The sequence below is a fragment of the Triturus cristatus genome, chromosome 2_2 (assembly GCF_964204655.1).
Source record: "Triturus cristatus chromosome 2_2, aTriCri1.1, whole genome shotgun sequence".
NCBI classification, from domain to species: Eukaryota; Metazoa; Chordata; class Amphibia; order Caudata; family Salamandridae; genus Triturus; species Triturus cristatus.
Window position 1 is genome coordinate 611,086,851 of NC_140582.1, and position 21,806 is coordinate 611,108,656.

Consider the following 21,806-nt stretch of genomic DNA (forward strand, 5'->3'; position numbering starts at 1 on the left):
AGTCGAGTACAGACATGTTCCTGATGTCAGGATAGGTTTTTTTGTCTGAAGAGAGAGAGAATAGAGTGCAGGGGCATGTTGTGTCATTAGATAAGAACGGAAGTGCAATACCCAAAGGTATTTGTTACCTTATGTCTTTACAAGAGAACGGCTGACAGAAAAAAGGCTAAATGCTTCTCCTGGAAAAGCGTCAATCTGTAACATTTTGCTTGCACCAGAGTAGTCAATTTCATCCTAGGATAAAAACACCTTTAACTCTATGAACGTGCACTTCTTAGGTCGGTAGTAACAGAGACCATATTTAAAGGGGCAATATGCATTCTTAATATATTAATGGCCGGATTGTGAGAGACTTGAGGGTGTAATCACCCATTTGATCTAGTGTTCGCCACACCAAATTGTTTATACTTTGCATAGTGTAAGAGTGTACTGGCACTAAAGAAAATACATTTGTTAAGGTGAGGTTCTGCATAAAGGGGGCTCTAGAAGAGGATCAGTGGTTAGTTTGAGAGAATTAAATATGGACAATAATAATAAACATATTTATGAAATAATTAGGGAGGGTGCTTTCATACTTTACAGTGCAATCAGTACAATGGGGAATCTTCCTGCCGGATATAGAAGCCTACTACTGGGCGGAGCACTTAACCCCTATTAATGACTGGATACATACACCAGGGACACACCCTACATATAGGCTAGAAAGGGCAACCCTGAGCAGTCGCACGTTCCTGCATTATCTATACGGTGGTAGAGGTGTGGGAAAGCTTCTCCTGGCCACTCAGGTCACAGTTGAAACCTGGGTGAGGGCTACGAAGGCTATTGGATGGGGCAATAAACCAGCTAAAGAGACACCCTTGTTGCAATGCACCTGGCTGAAGGACCTGCATAAATTGAAGGGATTTGGAGGTTGGGACAATATCGGTATTTCCAAATTAGGGGATATCCTTTGCAAGGGATCGCTGAAAAGTTTTATGTCCGTAAGACCGAATATTCACTACACCCATCCCAATTCCTGAAATACGCACAGATTAGGCACGCCTGGTTTGCTGTTTCCGGACTACGCACCACTAGAGGGGAGACTGCTCCAAGAATGCATCATAACTAAAGCTGTATCGCTAATGTATAAAACCCTGAATAACAACGCTCCAGATAGACTGGGAAAGTTGAGGTCAACCTGGGAGGGTAACCTAGGTGCGCTTGAAAATATAGACTGGGAAGCTGCTTTGATGTTCCTTAGGGAGGTGGCTATCAAATCCAGACTGCACCTCATGCAGTATAAAATACTGCATAGAATATACTTCAATAGAGTCCGACTACACAGGATGGGGCGAGCAGAGGATCCCAGATGTCGGAGGTGTGGGTATAGCGAGGGCGACTTCTATCATACCATCTGGGACTGCGCACAGACACAAGTCTACTGGGAAAAGATAACGAGGCAAATAGGCAAAATATTGAACACTACGATACCCCTAGACCCCAAACTTATACTGTTGGGTATATCCAACGATGTAGACCTAGGCAGACCTCAGTTAATTTTCTTGGCACTAGCATTGGTAGTAGCCTAAAGAGAGGTGGCAAAGAAGTGGGAGTCGCAGACGCGCCACGGCTGCGAGAATGGAAGGGGGGATGGATGTGTATTTGGCCGCTGAAAGGGTCACCTACAAAGCGAGGGGTTGCCCCAGGACAGGTGTGGGGCAATGGGAGACGATATTATGGTTTCAATCTACTTGGGGATGATACCCAACTGGACCCTCCTGGGCAAGCCCACCCAGACACTTACCAGCTCACGAAACCCCAGAGGCCTTTGGAGGGGAAAGGTTCCAAGGCATTGTTTCCCATCAATGATTGTTATGTACTTACGCTGCAGGAGGAGATGTAACGCAGATGAAAACCTACTGTATTGCATGATGACTAATTGCACTAAAGGCTGGACGACTGTAACCAACGTTACTTATGTTATGCTTGTTTTAGAAAATGACAATAAAAATATTTTTAAAATAATAATAAATTAAGGAGGGTGCTTTGTTTTGAGCCTCTGTAGTTGGCGAATAGAATGAATGATCCATTATAGTACTTAGAGGACATTGCAGAAAGAGTAGGAAGAAAATATTTGGCTTTTATGCAAAGTCTAGTAGAAAAGAAGGTATTTGAGATCACATGTCAAGATGGAGGTAGAACAGAGACAGCCAAATCCAACATGCTGCCGTTTCAGATATGTTAGGAACATAAGTTGTAACAAGCACTAACAAAGCCATAGTTTTGAACTTGACAATTGTACATTGTATGAATTCTTTTTTTGTAAACAATCAATATTAAAAATGGCATTTTTACTGAAAATGGTGCACTGGGGGGGTAGATTGCAGTGAGGAAAACAGAATGTACTGCAAAAGTGGGAAGGTTTGCCCTTGGGAACCTTGTGACCATTTTTCAGGGAGTGGGCAGGAGTCTCCCCTACCCACTAGCTAGTGAATTGATCAAAAGTAGCACCACAACCCCAGCTCCTCAGAACTCTTTCAGGAACTGCGGTGCAGTAGAAGAGGACTGGACCTGCTGTCTGCCACCTGTGAGCAGATCGGACGGGCTGGACCTGTTTCCCAGGACAAAGATATGGACTCCACGGATCAGTTGGCTGTCCTCCTTTGTGGCTACAGGAACATAACATGCCACAAGGTATCTTTTTGAAGTGTGAATCTTTTCTGGATTCACATGCTGTGCATTATTCTGCCATCCTCTCCTTTATAGTAGTAGTCCTTTGTCTCTGTTTGCTTTTTTTTGTTAGGCGTTGATTGTCCCACCATTTGGTGTCTGATTCAACCCCTCTTGAAGTCATACGCCCTCCCAGAAGCTTCCACGCATGGTCAACATCTTAAGTTTCTTTTTTCCACCGGTGGGTCTAGAAGCATTACTAAAGCCACTCCAAGCATCGAAAAGAAGGAAGATTTAACTGAGAAATCATCAGCATAAGAACACAAGATGCCGGAGAAAACATCGGATTAAAGTCAACAAGAGTCCGCACATCAAAGGAATACTGGAGAATGTCTGGGCAGGTTGCTCTCTGTTCCACATGACATGAAAAACACACCATTTCATTTCTGCCTGAGGTGCCACCACACGTTTTCACAGAAAGATAATCACGAGGTGTGCAACCTGTGCCTCCTGATAGATCATCGAGGCGATGACTGCAACAGCTGTCCAGACTTTAAACCAAAGACTTTAAAAGGGAGAGAGAAATAGAGGCCATAAGGAGACTCAGTTGCTGAAAGACTTGTGGTTGTCGAGTGAGGAGGAGGATAATATTTCAGAGGTGACCAAAGGTTAGGGCATGAATGTCGAAATCAGGGTTATCGATGTCAAAAAGAAACATTACAAATCGAAGGAGAAACAATTACAGGTCACACTGAAAAAATATACGGGGGTGAGTATTGTTCATCAGTCTCAAGAACACCAAAAGCTGCATCAGCGTTGAAAATGACGCCGACCTAAGGCAAGCAGAATCTAAGAGAACCCTCAGGTCCCATTCGAAGGACACCGCAGGCAGCGGAGCTTCGGAGAAGGCTACAGCATCAAAGGACGACTGAGGTGTAGAGAGAGAGAGAGAGAAAGCGAAGAAACAAAAGGCTTGACGTCAAAAAGCAAGTCAACACCTCCGCTCCAAGCTGAAGATCGTTCGACCGAAATTGAACGCAAGAAGCAGTGTCTCAAAGTCAAAATGCCCACGATTCTTCAAACGAAGAAAACTTTTTATGCCTCTCTTAAAGAGTTCAGGATTCCACCGAAAGCTTCGGTGGAAGTCACGGAAAAGGCCAAGGACGTTGGAGAACTAGAGCCCCCAATATCACTAGAACCTCTGGAGGAAGAGGAACAAGAGTTTCTCTTCAAAAAAGAGGAAGGCCCGGGGTCACAGGGCATGTTCCGGAGCACAGGGGGTCTGAATACCTAGAGACCCAGTGGCAAGACCTTGAAACAGACTCCCCATAGGAGGGGGTAGATAATTATCGATCGAGACCGTCACCAGCAAATGACATCACTATGTATAATCAGTTGATCAAGAGGGCAGCTGATGAGTACAGCGTTCAGCTGGAGTAAGAGAAAGTACAGTCTTGCTTTTTGTTGGTGACTTTATTACCATCATAAAATAAAAGTCAATACCTTCCTGTGAGAAGCTGGGTTTCTGTTGCAGTAACCCCCCCCAATTTTTGACAGACTACTGATGCACTTTTGACTTAATGTGCCCTGGGTCCCTGCCAATCAGGTTCCCAGGGCCTGTGTTCTTTCCCCAAAACTGAACACAAACCCACTTGGCAACTCTGGCCACAGGTCAGCCTCTGGTAAATGGTACCACAGGTACCCAGGGCAATGTGACCTACGAAGACCTCTAAGGGCTACAGCACTTATTGTGCCACCCTTAGAGGCCCTGCACCTTTACCGTCATACACTGCCTTTGCAGGCTGCGTGTCTTGGTGCAGAATAAAGTGAAGAGTCGACATGGCACACATCCCTGTGTGCCGTGCCTACAACCCACTACCCTGGCATAGATCAGTCACCCCTCTAGCTGGGTGCACTATAACAGTGGTGAGAATACAGGTGCATGAGCCCTGTACTCCTATAGCGTCTTCGACCGTTCTTTTACATTGTAAGTGCAGTGCTGCCATTAACAGTATATGGTGCTGGGAGTTTGTCATTACAAACTCCACAGCATCATAATGGCTACACTGAAAGGTAAGAAGTTTGATATCAAACTTCTCAATGCATTAAACCCACACTGATGCCAGTGTGGGATTTAATGAAAAATGCATACAAAGGGTATCTCAGAGATGCCCCCTGAAAAACGACCTACCACTAGTGTCCAGGCTAAGTGGCTGCTTTCAGCTGCCACCACCAGACATGTTTCTGGACCCCTGGGTCGAGAGCCTGCTGCTCTCTGGGACCTGAAACAATGCACATCCTGGGACGAGTTGCCAAGCCTCCTCCCCCAGGATGGGCGAAGTCCACGAAGGGGAAGCTTCAAAGGCTTGCCGCCTTTGTGAGCTTCCCCAGGCCAGTTGCTGCTTTCAGCAACTGGTCCCCACTGGTTCTGACCCCCACTTTGGGCAGGAGAACTGGCGGGAAAAACAAGTGAGGAAGAGAGGTGTGCCCACCTCTGCCAATTCCACCCCTAAGGTAGGGGAGGCAAGGTGAAGCACAACTCTCAGTCCCCGCCATCTTGCAGATGGGGTACCCAACCAACCAGGGTGAGGTTTATGCCCCCTCCCACTGGAGGGGGGCATAATAAGGGATGTACCCACCCCAGGGAAGGGACCCAATGGTCCCAACCTTTTTATCTACCTGTAACACCCCTAAATCTAGTATTTAGGGGCACCCCTGAACCATAGACATAAAACCAGAAGAAGAAAAGAAGAAGGACTGAACAGCTGTGCCAAAGCTAACAAGAGGAGGACACCCACTGACTTGGCCCCAGCCCTACTGGCCTGTCCCCACCTCGAAACTGCTCCAGCAAAATCCTGATGTGTCCTGCAGCCAGCAACCTTCAGAAACCCAGAGGACCTGCCTGCCTTCCATCCCAAAGACTCTGTCTCCCGTGAACACCGGATTTGTTCATCAAGAGACTCCAGCTCTGCAAGGATACGCGGGTCTGCACCACTCTGCACCCAACGCCCACGACCTGAGTACGTGTGGCCCAACACCAAGAGGAGGTCTTCCCGGCATTCTTGACCCGAGATCCGGTGCCCCCTGACCTGCCTCAAGTCTTCAGCCGACGTCTGCAGCCTCAAACCAGAAGGAGCTGGTAAGAAGATCCGACCTTAAAAGGCACCCCTGCACCCGATGCCCCACGGCCTTGGGTGGCCCATCCGAGGGTGCCTAACCAACCTCCAGCATCCCAACTTACCTCTCCAAGTGGTGGTCGCACCCAGAAGACCTTTGTCCCGAGCCTGCAGGTGTGTTTGCAAACCCCGAGACTCCCCATTGAAAGCTACAGGGCTCCCGATGCCAAAACAGCACTCTGAACCCGGCCTCCCCAGTGCAGCTGTGGGTGCACATTTTGTGCTGGCTCAAACCCCCATCTGCCCTGAGCTTAAGTCCAGGAGCTTTGCTCCCACAACCCAGTTGCCTGCTCGTCAGCAGCCACCAACAGGAGGTCCTCTATCCCCCATTGGATAACATTGGGCCTCTGCACTCTGCACCTGGCCGCCCTAGTGCCGCTGAGGGTGTAACAAGATTGTATCCTTGATGCTGGGGGACCCCTGAGTCTAACCCCAGAATACCAACTCCCACAACAGAGTACTTACCTGTTAACCGATAACACTGTTTTCCTCCATAGGATAACATTGACGGTTTTTCTATAAAAAGTTTCTAAGTGTGGAGTTCGAAAACCTAAGAAATCCTTTTAAAATTGTACTAAATAAAAAAAAGCTTCTACTCACCTGTTCACAGGAAATGTCCCAGTGCAGCATCCAGGTAAAATGTACTGTGAAAGAAAAGTAATCTGCAAAGTAATCTACTGGTCATTTTACTAAAAAGCCTATACGAAGTATATGTACTGTATTTCCAAAGCATTGCATTTTCAGTAACAATACTGTAATCAAAACAAAGTGCATATACAATTGCAATCCAAACTGTGTTACAACTGCATTACTGCTGTAAAGTATTTATTGCTTACCTGTGCCAGGCTTGCTTGGTTCTAGAAAATAAAATAACAAAAAAATATTTTTATAGAAAAACAATTGTCCTGAAGTTTAGTCTTTGGGTGTGTAAATTCATTTGCTGACTGAGTGTCAACAACAAATGCTTAACACTGTCCTCTGATAAAGCCTTACTGCTCAACCACACTACCACAAATAGAGAGTGAGGTGCTAACTACTTTACCTCTACCTACCTTTTGTGTTCCACTGGACTCTGTGCACACTATACCTCACTTTGGTATAGTATGTACAGAGCCAGCTTCCTATACTTCCCATGCTCCCAAGTATACTGGACCAAGGAAGAGAAGACTCTAAGGAACCCTCAACCTGCAGGTCTGTAACATGAAGGGGCGAAAATAAATATAATCATTTCTCTGAAGACCTTCCTTACATTAGAGGGATAGTCCCAGGCGGCTCTATCATTGCATCAGCAACAACAATGAGAGTAAATTCCCACAACATCCGGACTGCCTCCGGACAAAAAGGGCAAGAAGATGGACTTGGTGGTGCAAACTCTAATGCCCTGCTCAACAGTTATGCTTATCAGCACTGAGAGGAGATGGTTGAACTTATAAAATATCTGCCTGCACAGTACCAGAGGGGAGCGACATCCCTTGCAGAGGAAGACAAGAATATTGCCAACACTTGCCTAAAATCAGGGCAAGATGCTGCAGATATAGCAAGTAGACTGATGATGGCGGGGACAACCCTAAGAAGACATGCCTGGCTAAGAGAGTTTGGATTCAAGAATGAAGTACATTGTAACATCATTAATACATCATTCAATGGGCAACAACTCTTTGGCAGTACAGTTGATGAAACACAACAACAGCTAAAGAAAGACAATAAAGCAGCAAAGTAAATGTGAGCATTGCACTTCAGGGAAAACCTAAGAATAGGATCCACCCCTACGAGGAAACCTGAAGGGATAGGAAGTTTCCAGAGCACAGCTTCACATCAAGGGTCTCAGGCAACAAGCCAATTGCAAACACCAGTGCAACAATGATAGTACCAACCAACTTCACAACAATTGTTTAGGTGTGAGCAAGGGGAAGACCGCAGCCACAATGGGGAGCAGCGGTTCCATTCAATAAGTGACTCAACAGATCAGGGTCCCCTCACATACAAAAAACCTGTGGGAGGGAGAATAAAAGACTTATTCCAAGAATGGGAGAAGATAACATTAGACAGATGGTTAATCAACATCATATGATTTGGCTATTTCGTAGAACTGATCAAGAAACCACAATAAAAGACCTAAAGAAAGTGGTCTACAGAATGGAGAAAAGTATCCGATTACTACAAGAAGTACAAGAATTGCTTCAAAAGAAAGCAATACAAATGGTGCCCAAAAACGAGATCAACGAGGGAAACTACTCAACATATTTCCTAATACCAGAGCAAGGAGGAACTCTTCGTCCAATACTAGACCTCCGTTTCATAAACAGATTCATAAAAACACAAAAGTTCAAGAACAAAGAGATTATATGGCAACAATCGATCTAAAAGATGCATATCTCCACATCCAAATGACCCACAGGAACAAGAAATACTTTTGTTTTGTGGTAAACGCGAACACTATCAGTTCAAAGAGCTAGCATTCAGAATAAAATCAACACCAATAGTGTTTACAAAGTGCCTGGCAGCAGTGTTGGTGCATCTAAGAAGGCAAGGAATATATGTATATCCTTACTTAGACGACTGGCTGGTGAAAGCAAATTCTCAACATAAGTGCGAAGAGCATTTATAAACACTACGCAATTTGGAATTTTTGCTAAACATAGAAAAATCATCGCCAACTCCAGAAGAAGAAAGCAGTTCCTGAGAGTAAGAATCAACTCAATACAAACCATAGCATACCCTTGTGAGAAGAAGATAGTCTATTTATTGCAAGAAACTCAACAGTACCAGAATAGTCAGTTTCTGACAGTAAGAACTGGGGGGCATATGTTGGGGAAGATGACCTGCTGCATACCTCTCATACCACACGCAAGGCTATATATGAGACCAATCTAAGAATGAGTTCAAACTCAATGGCCAAAAGCAACAGGGAGTTGGGAGGATCTAGTTGTTGTTGAGCACAAATTACAGGAAGAGATAGTGTAGTGGAACAGAACAAATATAACAACAGGATCATTCTCATAGCCACCTTCCACATTACCCATTACCATAGACGCTTCACATATGGGTCGGGATATTCCTATGGGAAAATTCAAAATCAGAGGGATTTGGAGATAACAGGACTTCAACTTAACATTTAAAAAAACTTCAAGTCCCATGAGCCCTGCAGTTCAGGGGTTATGCACAGTCCACCAATCAGTACGTCCTATGGGTGAGGAGTGCGTACTGCTGCCAACACCTTTCCTCTTTCTTGACTGTGATCTTAAAAACATTGAGGTTTGTTATTCTGTCTTCGAACCCTCAGAGCCTAGGAGAAACAAAGTGTGGTAACTAATTAATCTATTCTCCGAAACCGTGAATCAAGTAGAGGGTACTGTTAACACACTTTACTATATCAACAAGTCAAGCACAATAATCAGGTGTGAAAACACTGTACAGTAGCAAACCAACGTAAAGACAAATACTTATCCCAAACACTGGGGAATCCTCTTGGTGAATCTCAAATAGCTCTAAAACTTGGGGTGGGTATAGGTCTCCTGGAGCCTCGGGTGGGAATAATCCTCGCCCGCTATATAAATGCAAACCTTTTTCCGTCTTTTACCCCTCCACTATCCTTCTCAATCCAATTAACTGACTAACATATCCACCGCTCAGATTACTTTCATATTACTGTTTTTATTATCCCTTTAAGGGCCAGACAAATTTGGAAAAGGTGTTAAGGGGAATAATTGCTGCTATTCTTCAGCTAAAAGCAAAGTATACCTGTCCCCCTTTGTAATGCATAAGCAGCTTAGCTATCCCAAAGGTCATGAGTGACAACGTCGTTATGGTGGCTTGTCCAGATCCAAGTTTTTGGGTGAACAATTCAGTCCCCAGAAACTTTTTTCAAATTTTATATAAGGTGCCATGCATTCTTTCAAAGGTTCAGATTTTCCAGTTTCTGTGGCCATCCTGCATGGCTCACATAAATTCCTGGATGATGAGGGGCATCTTAGTCCTTCACATTGTAGAACACATAGTTAAATGCTAGATATGAGTGCAGATGTCATCCCTAGCAGATGACGCTTGTCTTCTCAAGACCTACATAAGCACGAAATGCTTAGACCAGCTGTGCTGCCTGGCTCATGATTGTTGCTATCGGTTAAGCTACAGGGCTTTTAATCTGAAGCAGGAGGGTCGAAAATGTTTGTGTGGCTTAACAACGCATGACTGTAAAATGTATGCCTTTACCATGCATCCATTACCATGCATTGCCTTTTCATGCATTGCCTCTACAATGCAAGCCTTTATCACGCATATTCCTTTAACACGCATGCCTTTCCAATGCATGTTTTAAAAAATTGGGAGGGAACCACACTCCTACTAACTACTAAACTCTAAAAACACCCTTACCACCCAATACACTCACCCACCGCACACCACAAAGGTAAACTTACCACCCATTACCCCTACCCACCACTAAACCCTAAAAACATCCAAACCACTCTATACCATTCTCCACCCCTAAACCAACTGCTCATGCACCCACACACTTACCCATACAGCCACTCACACAACCACTCACAATACTCATTCGGAGACTCACACAATCACTCACACACCCATGCAGCCACTCACACAGCCACTAACTCATCCATACAGCTACTCACTCAGCCACTCACTCACCCACACAACCACTTACATATGCATTCACACATCCATACAAGCACTCACGTGCCCACCCACTCACCTATACATCTACTCACACAGACACTGACTGTGCAATACAGCCACTCACGCACCCATTCACTTACTCATACACTCACTCAGAGACATTCCCTCACTCATACACCCACTACACATGCACTCACTCACCCATAAAGCCACTCACTCAGCCACCCACTCACCAAAATACCCACTCACCCACCCTTACAGCCACTCACACAGCTGCTCAGTTACCCATACAGCAACTCATACAGTCACTCACTCACCCATACAGCTCTCACACACCCACTTACCTGTGTCTTCTGCTTGTTTTTTATAAAGTATATTGAAGTTTACTTTCCTGGATGATGTCATCAGTGATGGCGTTTGAGATGTTATCAGTGATGTCACTGACCATGTCATGAGTGATGTAATATGTGAGGTCAAAAGCAGTGCATTGAGGGGGTGTAAACTATAGTTGTACCATGTAACTATGGGCCAAATGTATCAACATTGTATTTTGCGAGTCCTTAATAGCGAATTTTACCGATTCACTATTAAGGACTCGCAAAATGCAATGTATGTAGGTTTCGCAATTAAAATTGCGATTCCTACGCATTCCTTATTTACGACGCGCAAATTGCGAGTCGCAAATAAGGAATGGCTTCCCATTCATTTCTATGGGCTAAAAGGCCCCCCCTCCCCCCCCCCCCCCCCCCCCCGGCACGCAGGGATGCTGTGGCACAAAGTTTTCGATTCCAATCTCACGCCTGGTGATAATTCTACATGAAGGAATCTGCGGCTAGAATCGTCTCTACCGGATACATCGTTACCGAAGGTAAGTAACTCGTACATTTTCGATAGAGGCTGGTGTTGTAAAGGCATTGCAAGGTAAAGACATTGTGTGGTTATGGGTGTGTGATAAAGGCATTATATTGTAGTGCCCTCATTGTAAAGGCTGTTTCCCATTTAAAACTAGTATGCTGGTTTAGGAGAATGCATTATATATGCCATTTCTCATCTTCTTTAGATTTCTTGCCAGTCAATCATGTTGTAAACCAAATTAATGCACTAATGATGGTATCAAGGTTGCTGGAAGGCGATTTATACCACTTTTTTAACATTCCGGAAAGAGTAAGCTGCCATGACAGTAAATAATTGAGAAGCTTGATTGAATATTGCGTGGGACTATCATCTGATAGGATGTTTGCTGTTGTCTGGTGCTGACAATCTGAAGTTGTTTGAGCCTACATTTGTCATCTTTTAGTGTTAATGGGATATTGGTTTTAATCTGGTAAAGTTCATAACTCTGAGTCGTGATTAGTTGTTACGTTTTAGATTTTCCATGCCAGTCATTTATTGGCCCTAGCATCCCTTATTGTATGCCTTCATGGTAGCAGGGCATTAGCCCCTTTACAGGAAGTGCTGTTGTAGCAGGAATTGAAATACAAATATTATTAACCTAATTAAAGTTCGCTTTTCATAAATGTTTTTTCTGTTTTTGCTTGCAGATTGTCCTAAATTTCACAACAATGGATCTGTACAAAAGCAGCCTTTGCTGGTATGACTACATTGAAGTGAGAGATGGCTATTGGAGAAAATCCCCTCTACTTGGTAAGTAAAGACCTCCGGGCTTGAACGTGGTTTAATTAAAATGTAGCTGGGGTTGGCAGACACGCCGTGTGTAATTAATCCCTGCTTTGTTAATCCTAGTACTGTAAATGAATAACCTAATGTAACTGGGAGGCTGCCCGTACATGCTTTGTATTAACAGATTCAGAGCACCACGTCCGCATTTAGCACAGTACAAGGTCATGGTCAGGGAAATGTTGATCTGAAAAAGAATTCTGGTGGATCCGTTATTTTGAGTGATTTTTTTCTGGGTGCTTATAGTTTATTTTGCCAACACCGGAAAATATCCTCATTACAAACTAAAACAACACGCACAAATCCACCATTTAAAATCATTCATGGCTAACCTCTATAAATTGTAAGAAATGTCATACTCGCCAAGGTACAGCGACGCAGCATTTTGAGGAGTCAGCTTGTTTAAAGTGACCATGTGATGCCATATAATAAATTGTTTTTTAAATAAAAACCTGACATTATCCATTCAGCTATAGTTTTTCAGTGAAACAAACTCACCTTCGATGAATAGTTTTTGGTGAGTAATCTGTAATGTACTAAAGCTCATATAACACAATACCGGGATGTACAGCAAGCATTAGTCAACATTTACACGTCAGTGTTTTGCTTTATAGAGGTGATGCCTCTAGGGTCATGTTAGGTAAAGAGCTAATCTCTGTTCTACCTGTTTTATTCAGTGTGTAATATTGAATTAAGCCACCAAATTTAGCTCAGCTTCAATTACATTAATGTTTGCACCAGCTAAATATGAACTAAGCAAATTGTGACCCAACGAAAATAAATATGATGCACATATTGCTTAGTAATTATTCATGTTACCTGTGTAATTGAGTTATAAAAAGGATTTCCACATCCATAAATGCCACAAAAGGAAACTAAGCATTTTGCACTGCGTGTTTCTCCTCACATACTAAGGGCCTGATTACGAGTTTGTCAGTCCATCGGACCACCGAACCCCTGGTTTAGGTGTGGTGGCGGTTGAGGACTGCCTCACCAGCAGTCATACCACCATATTACGAGTACGGCAGTCAGAATGTTTTGGGACTGCCGCCAGGGATCTGCGATCCTTGTCGGTGGCGCAGCGGTCTGGGAAAGAAATATGCATGAAGGTGCCACTGTGGCACCGCCATGCATATTACAGGTTTCCCCACTGCCAGCCTTTTCATGGAGGTGAGCCCGTCATGAAAAGGCTGGCTGTGGGGAAACAAAGGGGCCCCCTGTTACCCCTCTGCATGGGGGGCACATGTTGTGCCCCCCTGTGTGAATGCACCCCTCTTCCAGCACTGCATGGACTGCTCAATCCATGCCATGCAGTTACGTCCTTTGGCAGTCCTGCAGCAGTGCCATTATAAGGCTTACTATGAGCCCTTAAACTGCACCTCCGAGGGACCGCCACGCTGCCCACCAGACAACAAAATTACTTGTAATCTGGCCGGTGGGTGGTGGTGGCCAGGTTTGGCGGTCCTGGAGCAGGGTGTTGGCATGCGACCTGCTCAAGGACTGTCAAACTCGTAAACAGACCTTAAGTACGCAATTAACTAATTTGCCTCACCTTTAGTACCATCTCGCACATGTGAAAAGTGGAAAAAATGGTATTGATGCAAAGACAATAACGGTTGTTGTATCAATTGGATCTGTTTTTCATTGTTGTAGAAATGTTTTTGTAATGTGGAGTAAGAATAAATCAAATTGTAACATTTCCCCTAGGCTGGTGGCAAAAATGATGCTTAAGGGAATGGACCTGTTTATGCACCACTGCAAAGTTAACATGTAAGGCAGGTTGAGTTGGCTATGGTTGAGTGTCCTGAAGCCCTCTGTCTTTGGATTAGTGGTCATGTTGGGAGCCCCAACCAGAGCTTGGCCTCGAAGTGGAGCATGGCTGGCAGGTTCAGAATGACCATTTCCTCATTTTTCTGATCACTAGATGGACCACACATTATTTGGCTGTGGAGGCCTGTCTCCAGCTGGGCTATTGACTTCTCTCCTATTAAAGTTTACCGTTCAAACACATATGCTCACATTTCTCAGTCTGGCTTCTCTGCATGCAGCCCATCTGTTAATGCTGCTGTGTGCTAACCTCCATTTATGCCATAGCTCCTCCTTCCTAGTTGTCATGTAGACAAGCTATGCCCTACTACAGCTACTGCTGTACATCTTCTATTTGCTATGTGAAGAGTCAAACATCCTGTTGGACTGATGAATGTCCACCAGACTGCCATTGATTCCAGAGTTCATCACCTGCTGGTGGTGGTACTTAAGGGATTCTTTTTGTTTGGTTGGCCCATGTGTCTCCAGAGGTTGATGCACACGATACTCCTCTTGAGGGGCCTTTTGCATAATTGACTCAGTGCCTGTTCCTCATGGTTGACCTCCTACATCTCCAGCCAGTGGAATAAGAAGTTGGGAAGACCTGTCCTCAGGTGAGTATGCCCCGAATCTGTGGTGCTTGCTGGCTGGTCCATTACAGGCTGGGTATTCATCAGTACTCTTGGGTTATTGCTCCTCTTTTTGAGTGTGTATCCTTCTGTCTGGGTTCTATGTTCTGGTCCTTAGCTCACAACAAGTCATGGTGCAGTGGCCATGGCACCTGGATCTGATTGCTTATTGCCTGACGGACTTGTCTCCATATGTTCTTTACACCTCTCTATTCTTTTAGCAGTCGTTTCCAATAAGCCAGTGTCCCAGCCAGAGTTGATTCCCAGATGTCCCTTGAAGCTAATGTGTGTTCCTTGATCACCACACCTTGAGTTGAGCTTGTTGTACTTGTTTGGGCTCTTAGATGAAGTAGGTCTGTGTCCAGTTTGTGTCACCTCTCTACCTGGCATGGGTAGGCCAGCCCACAGTTCACCATCTTTACCCTTTCCTCTGTGCTCATGGTCATCATTGATTGGGGACCTGTTGTTGCTGTGGGAACCTTGGGTATCATTCCTCCCAAACCCAGTTCCAGCCATGCACCCTACTGCTTGTTCTGCTCCCTGTCAGCTAGTGGTTGGAATTTTGCATTTACGGTCCATCTCCAGGCAACATATTAGCTTAGTTTGTGGTCTGGGATAGGCTGTAGGTGTAGGAAAGGGCCCCTTTTTGACATGGTAACACCCACTTTTTGCCTGATAATTGATGGAATTTTGACAGAAGTGCACTGGGTTCCTGTTATTCAGGTCCCCAGTGCCAGATCTCTGTTCCTAAAACTGCACAATTGTTCCCCCAATTAGAAATATTTTTAGCATCCCCTGTAAGTCCTTATTAAATGGTACCCCTGGTACCTAGGAAAATGAGGCTAAAGAGGGTCCCTAAGGGCTGCAGAATGTATTGTGCCACCCTCACAAACCCCTCAGCACACTCATGCAAACTGCTGTTGCAAGCTGCATGACATGGTGCAGAGAAAAGTGAAGACACAACATGGAACAACTCCTGTGTGCCATGCCTGCAGACATTGCGTTCAGTATTGGTAAGTCACCCCTACAGCAGGCCTTACAGCCCTAAGTTAGGGTGTACTATACTACATGTATAGACATATCTGCATGAGCAGATATGCCCCTGTGAAGTCTTAGTCGATTCTTAGATATTACAAGTGAACAGGGAAGCCATTTTAGGTACATGTGCTGGACACTGGTAATTACCAGTTACCCGGCTACATGATACCTTCACTGACACTAGGGATGTTTGGTATCAAACATCTCGTATTAATAAGCCCACGTTGAATCCAGTGATGGATTTCTTAAAACAAGCACCAAGAGGGCACGTTAGAGAAGCCCCCTGAAAACCTACCTACTACCAGTGTGCTGAGTGACTGGTGTAGACCAGCCTGCCACCATAGACAGGTTACTGACCCCCTTCAGGTATGAGCCCACACTCTCTGAGGGAAGAAACCATGCCTGCTTCAACCTGGGGTGTTGTCACCTCCTACAAGCAGGATGGCTAAGTAATCAGCGTATCAAGGCGGGAGGCTTCAAAGGCCTCTGCCACCTTTGATATGCATCCCAGGCTTCCCCTCAGACAGGGCCCATTTCACACCAGGACTGGCAGGAAAATTAGCTAGTCAGGAGTTCTGTTCCCCATCAGGTTAGTTCCACCACAAAGTGGGCTACCGTATGTGAACACGAAAACTAGAATTCTGCCATCTTAGTTGTTGGTGGAATTAGGCTCACTGAGTCAGGGTTATGCCCACTTCCCACAAGAAGTGGTCATATAGGGGTGGATAGCCGCCCTAAGGATAAATATCCCATTGGCTACTACCTGTCACTCCCCTTAACGTCCCTAAATTGAGTATTCAGGAAGCACCCCTGATGCCAGGAAATTAGGTTCAACAGATGCAGATGAAAAGGATAAAGAAGCCAATGAGAACTGAAGACTGCTGTGGACTTTTGGTGCCAAACCCTACCTGCCTGCACCAGTCTTCACAATTGTGACTGAGTGACTCATCCTGCAGTTGAGCAACTACAAAGAACTCCGGTAGACTGCCAACCCTTTCCAAATTGCCAGCAATCTACCTTGGAGGAGTAGAAGAGCTAATCCCCTACAGTCCGCAGGCACAGACGAAGCAGAGTCGGGTTTACCATGTTGCGGTTCCCCAGCCAGCCCGACACAGCAGCCCCCCAGGAAGAGGTAACTATACTCCTGAAGGTCAGATCTGTCTCCCCACTGAGCGAGAGGACACCAGAACTGACAGGAGGTGCGCTACACCAATACTCAGGAAACCGGATGCCTTGTAGCAACCAAGCCTTTTAAGTCCAGTTGGGACTCTAACAGCACCAAGACTGAGCAGCTATTGAGAAAAGTCAGCATCGCAGAGGCACACTTCCAGAGTGTCCCAGCTGTCCTGATTTCTAAACCCTCAACCATCGAGACAATCAACCGCAAAGACCTAAGACACACAGATCCCAGCCGACATATCCACTCTGCAACCGAGTGCCCCAGCCTTGGTACCAATGAACCGACTGTGCCCCCTTATCCCCAGAAGACTTTTGACCCAAGCCACCGCGTTGGCAGCTCTGGGACTTGTCCTTCCCTCCAGCCTGCTTCTAGGTTGCCCCCTTCTTTTCACCAGTGTAGCGCGCAGAGTTACCAACCCGACCACCACCTCTGCACCCGTATGCCCCAGGGCAGGTAACGAGTAACTGCTGGTGGTACTTTGGACCTTGACCCCCTACGACACTAAGTCCTGTAGGAGACCCCCAAAAACTGACCATAAATAACTGCATGCATCATACGCCTTTTCTTCCCATAGGAAAGCATTGCTGTGATAAGACATATTTTAAGTGAACTGTTTACTTGCTTGTGAAATGCAATATTTAAAAAAGTACTTATTTGACAACATAATTATTGGTATCGAAATGTATATAAAAATATGACTTATTTTTCTAAATTGGTCTCAGATTTATTCTTGAGTGTGTCTAATTTATTGCCTCAGGGAGTACAACAAATGCTTAACATTACCCTCTGATAACTGCTCCCACACACTACCGCAAAAGAGACCATTTTATGCAATCATTTTTGCCTCTAAAAACCGGTAAGGACTGCCTGTACTCTTTACACAGTGTACCACGTTTTGGTCCACTGTATACAGAGACAGCTTCCTATAGAAGACCCTTGCTTTATTCAAGTGGATGAAATAGGTATGTTCATTCCTTTCCATTCCTTTATACTCCTCTGTTGATGCGGCTCTTGCATGCTTGTTAGTTCCTCACTCCTGTGTCCTGGTACATGGGTGCTTGGTTCTTGTTTCTTCCTCCCACCTCTTGTTTTCTTGTGTGGCTTGAGGTTTTGACTCGGGGATGCATCCTATCCTGGTTCTCCTTTATGGACATGGACGCAGGGGTTTTGCTGCACAGTTGTTCCCTGGCTTTGGTATTCTTGATCTTGCCCCCCTGTCTGGATGGGACAATGGTAGATCATTTGCCTCTTTCACATGTCTGTAATTTCGTCCAGACCCTCTCCATTGTGGTGGTTGAGTCTCATTGGGGGGCATCGTTTTGTTTTTTATATATGCAGCTGCAGCAATGCAGCAATGGAAAGTCACTTTTGATCCGTCGGGATGGGCTCTTTCTTCCTGCCTGCTTAATTCTGGGTGTGATTATACTTTTGCACCTTTGGTGCTTCTCAAGTCCAAGCTGGGTCTTGGCTGGCAGTGTGGTCTCTTCGCCTGCCTAGTGTCTACGAATGGGGGCTCCTGCTCTCACTGTCTCGCCTGCAGTGCCTGCACAAAGTACCTGCTTTGCATTTATAATCTTAGTGTTTGTGGCTGTGGGTGGTTTTTGGACTGTCTGAAGGTATTGTTGGCACGTTAGTATTTCTCATAAATTCGGACTGAGGCATGGAAGACGGACGTAGATGTGATGCCCCAATTACCTATCTGTAATCTTTAATACTTTTAGTCCTACCATTCACATGACATTCCTTGCAACACACCCACCCAACCTCTGCTATCTAGATGTTGAATTTCCCTGGGATTTTTCAGGTAAATGCTGGTGTTGCTGGTGTCTTTTATAGCGCCCAGCCAAGGTGGGTGAGTTTAGCAGTCTCAGCACTTTAAACTGGACTTTACTTGTCTCTTGAGGTGGAACACCCTCATTAGATAAGCACTTGGATGAGGAGGAGTAGGGCTGAGTGTAACGAACACCACAAGTACTCGGGCATTTTCTTCATTATTCACCTTATATGAACTAAAAACAATAAAAAATATGTAAAAAAAAAACCCTAGCCTAATCCTGTATTTTAAATTTCAAAAGAGTTAGAAGAAAATGATTGTATTCGTTTATTTGTTTATTGCATCATTTCAAGTGGATTACAATTAATTTGCTTACTTGATAGATGTTGACTTATAGATAAATGTATTTTATATTTAGATTAGTCCACACTGTATCAACTAATTCACTTTCTACTTGAAATGGAGGCTATGATTATTATTATTTTGTTTGCTATTGCAGTTATTTTCCTTGTTTCATCTGTTTAAGCTAAACTGATCGTGGTTTACTTAATAAACGTATTGATTTGTGTGTTGTATCACTTTGTGAATGTACAATAGCATATTCGCACCCGAGGCTACATTAACTGTTAGCCCAGTCTGTGTACTCATTATATCAATGTGTTTACTCAAGAGATCGGCTTTTGTACTAGCTGAATAACTTGTAAAGGCGTTTGGATATTTGGTGTGGCCTTTAGACCAGTTGGGTTGCTTGTTAAAATCGTTTGCTTGTGAGATGACTTCGTTTTCTCACTGAACCAGCTGATTTGTTGTTAGATCGGTTATTGCCCATTAGAATGGCCATTCGGTTACCGGGTGGTTGGTTGCTTGCTTGATCAGGTTGCCCTGTGCCCGACAAAATGGAAATGCTCAGGCAGTATCCGAGATGCTCGATCTCGGTTGAGAAATTGGTTGTTAATGCAAAGCGGGAGACAGCGCTTGACAAATGGTGACGTTTGCTGAATGTATGCACTGGTAATAAATGCCACGCACGGTGTTTTGGAGAGAAGAAACAGCAATCTCTTCGCTTTCGGGAAAGCCCTTGAGAATCAATGTTGTGGCTCAGCCAGTGAAGTGTGAGCAGCCATGACCAATGCGCTTTTGCAGGGAAGTTAACTAACACATTGAGCGTTGCTTGGGAATCCATAGTATTAATAGATTTAACACGAGAAAGCACGTCATGGTTTTTCCTTTCGTGAAATGCGGCTTTAACACATTTTAGAGGCGCGCTCGTTCGAGATTCTGTTCCAGGAGAGCCTGTTCAGCAACTGTGGCGTTTCCAATCGAGCGAGCATTCACTCATGGCCCTTTGCTTTGCAGTAGCAGCCCTGCCAGCTGTTTCATAGTGGTATGCTTCTATTATTTTTTAGATTTATTTAATATCGGTAATTTGCGATAGGAACACAAGTACTGTTTGGAATCACGCACTGAAATCCAAAGTTAATAACTTTGCAGAAGACATATCTGCAGCCATGCATTTTATGCATAACCACCTTTTGGTACAGTGTTAAATCAGAGACGTCTCAAAAATAGCTCTTCATTGCAGCCTTATTTATTAGTTAAGCAGTCTGCTAGAGTGCTGTTTTTTACAGGTTGGCTACTTCGGGCGCTGTAAGGGAACATAGACGGTGGAGGTGACTGGAAAGAGTTAGAATCCAATCCGTGACGGTTGTACAGTCTCATATTCTTCATGACACATTTAAAGACGAGCTCCTTACTCAGGACGTTTCAGGAAGGCCCTCGGCCTTGGTTCATTACATTCCACAGTCTGGAGCCCTCAACTCCCAGCGTCGTATCAACTTGGTTTATGCATTAGGGCGCTGCTTTAGTAATGTTCTTTGCAGGAGCGGTTGAGTCCTTTGAATGATAAAACGCTACAATACTACTGCTGAGGATCAAAGCTCTTACCTGCATGTTGTACATAGTTCTCTACAACTGGCACATGAACCCCTGAGCTGTCTCCCTTGGAAAATTGATAGTTCAATGGGTCATGTGGGAAATTCATACATATTGCATTTATATACAGAATTGTGTGTCTAGGCAACAGCTCTAGGGTCCTCTTAATTTAAGAAATGATGTACACATGAGCATTACATTTTAAAAAAGTAACATCAAATCACTATTATTCAGAGACAATAAAAACGAGGCTTTTTGCATCATGGTAACCTGTCACTAAAACACGCCTTCAAAAATGAGAACAGAGATCCCCAGAAAGTAATGCTTATAATTTTCTGAAAAGAAACATGATCTCTCAGGAGAAAGAGGCATGCACATATTAGCCCTGGCTGAAATATGGTGCTCACGAACCAGTGGCCTTGCTGGCACTGCAGTTATTTCTCCAGACATGCATATTTTCGTGAGCTGCAGGGTGTGATCACTAGTTCTAGGTTTGTGACATCTTCAAATGTATTTCAGGCTCTTCTGGTTGTTATAATATGGTCTAATGTAGAACCTAGTTTGTAGCATGGAAACTATTCATGCACCCTGAATTAACCCCTTGTCTCAGTGGCCCATGAGCCAAACATTTGTTCCCTGTTTGCCATTACTCTTATTTGTTTGGCTCATGGCTTCACAACATCCATACACTGACTTTGTGGCCGGCTATAGCACAGCCGCATTTCAGTCCTCCTTCATTCGCACTGACCTTTGCATGCTTACTCAGTATATCGACATGTACACAATTAACATTGTTTGATGAATGTTTTTCCAGGTAGATTTTGTGGTGATAAACTGCCGGAATCCCTCATAACAACCGACAGCAGACTGTGGATTGAGTTTCGTAGCAGCAGTAACTGGGTGGGGAAAGGTTTCGCAGCAGTTTATGAAGGTATGTGGTTTAAAATTGAGGGGCGTGTTATCAACGAGGATATGAAGTCCTACAATTAACAGAAACAAGTCCACTGTTGATTAGCATTACCTGTGCTCACTGCATATCACATTATTCTTATATCATGTTAACTAGCAAAACTGGAAGATATGTCTAAGGAGCATGAACTTCGCTACAGACCAGGGGGCTTATTTATAAGAGTCCTGATTCACTTTTGCACCACGTAAGGGGGTACATGAATGACTCAGGGCTCTCAATTAAGATTTAAGAAGCCATGCAAAGCCACCCTGCGTAGTTTTGAGTGACCTCATAAATCAGGAATAAGCCGACACAGGGCAAATCACTGCTTCGCCTTACTCTGCACCCGGGAGTCATTCCATGG

General features: G+C 44.6%; 1 protein-coding gene across 2 annotated transcripts in view; it reads left to right on the top strand.

The window, feature by feature from the left end:
* The window catches only part of TLL1 (tolloid like 1), a 416,213-nt gene that overhangs the window by 270,281 nt on the left and 124,126 nt on the right, over positions 1–21,806 (top strand). For both annotated transcript variants that reach the window (XM_085641791.1, XM_085641792.1), the window contains exons 10-11: positions 11,999–12,101; positions 21,308–21,424. In XM_085641791.1, the coding sequence (XP_085497917.1) occupies positions 11,999–12,101; positions 21,308–21,424 (220 nt within the window). The remainder of the gene's footprint in view (positions 1–11,998; positions 12,102–21,307; positions 21,425–21,806) is intronic.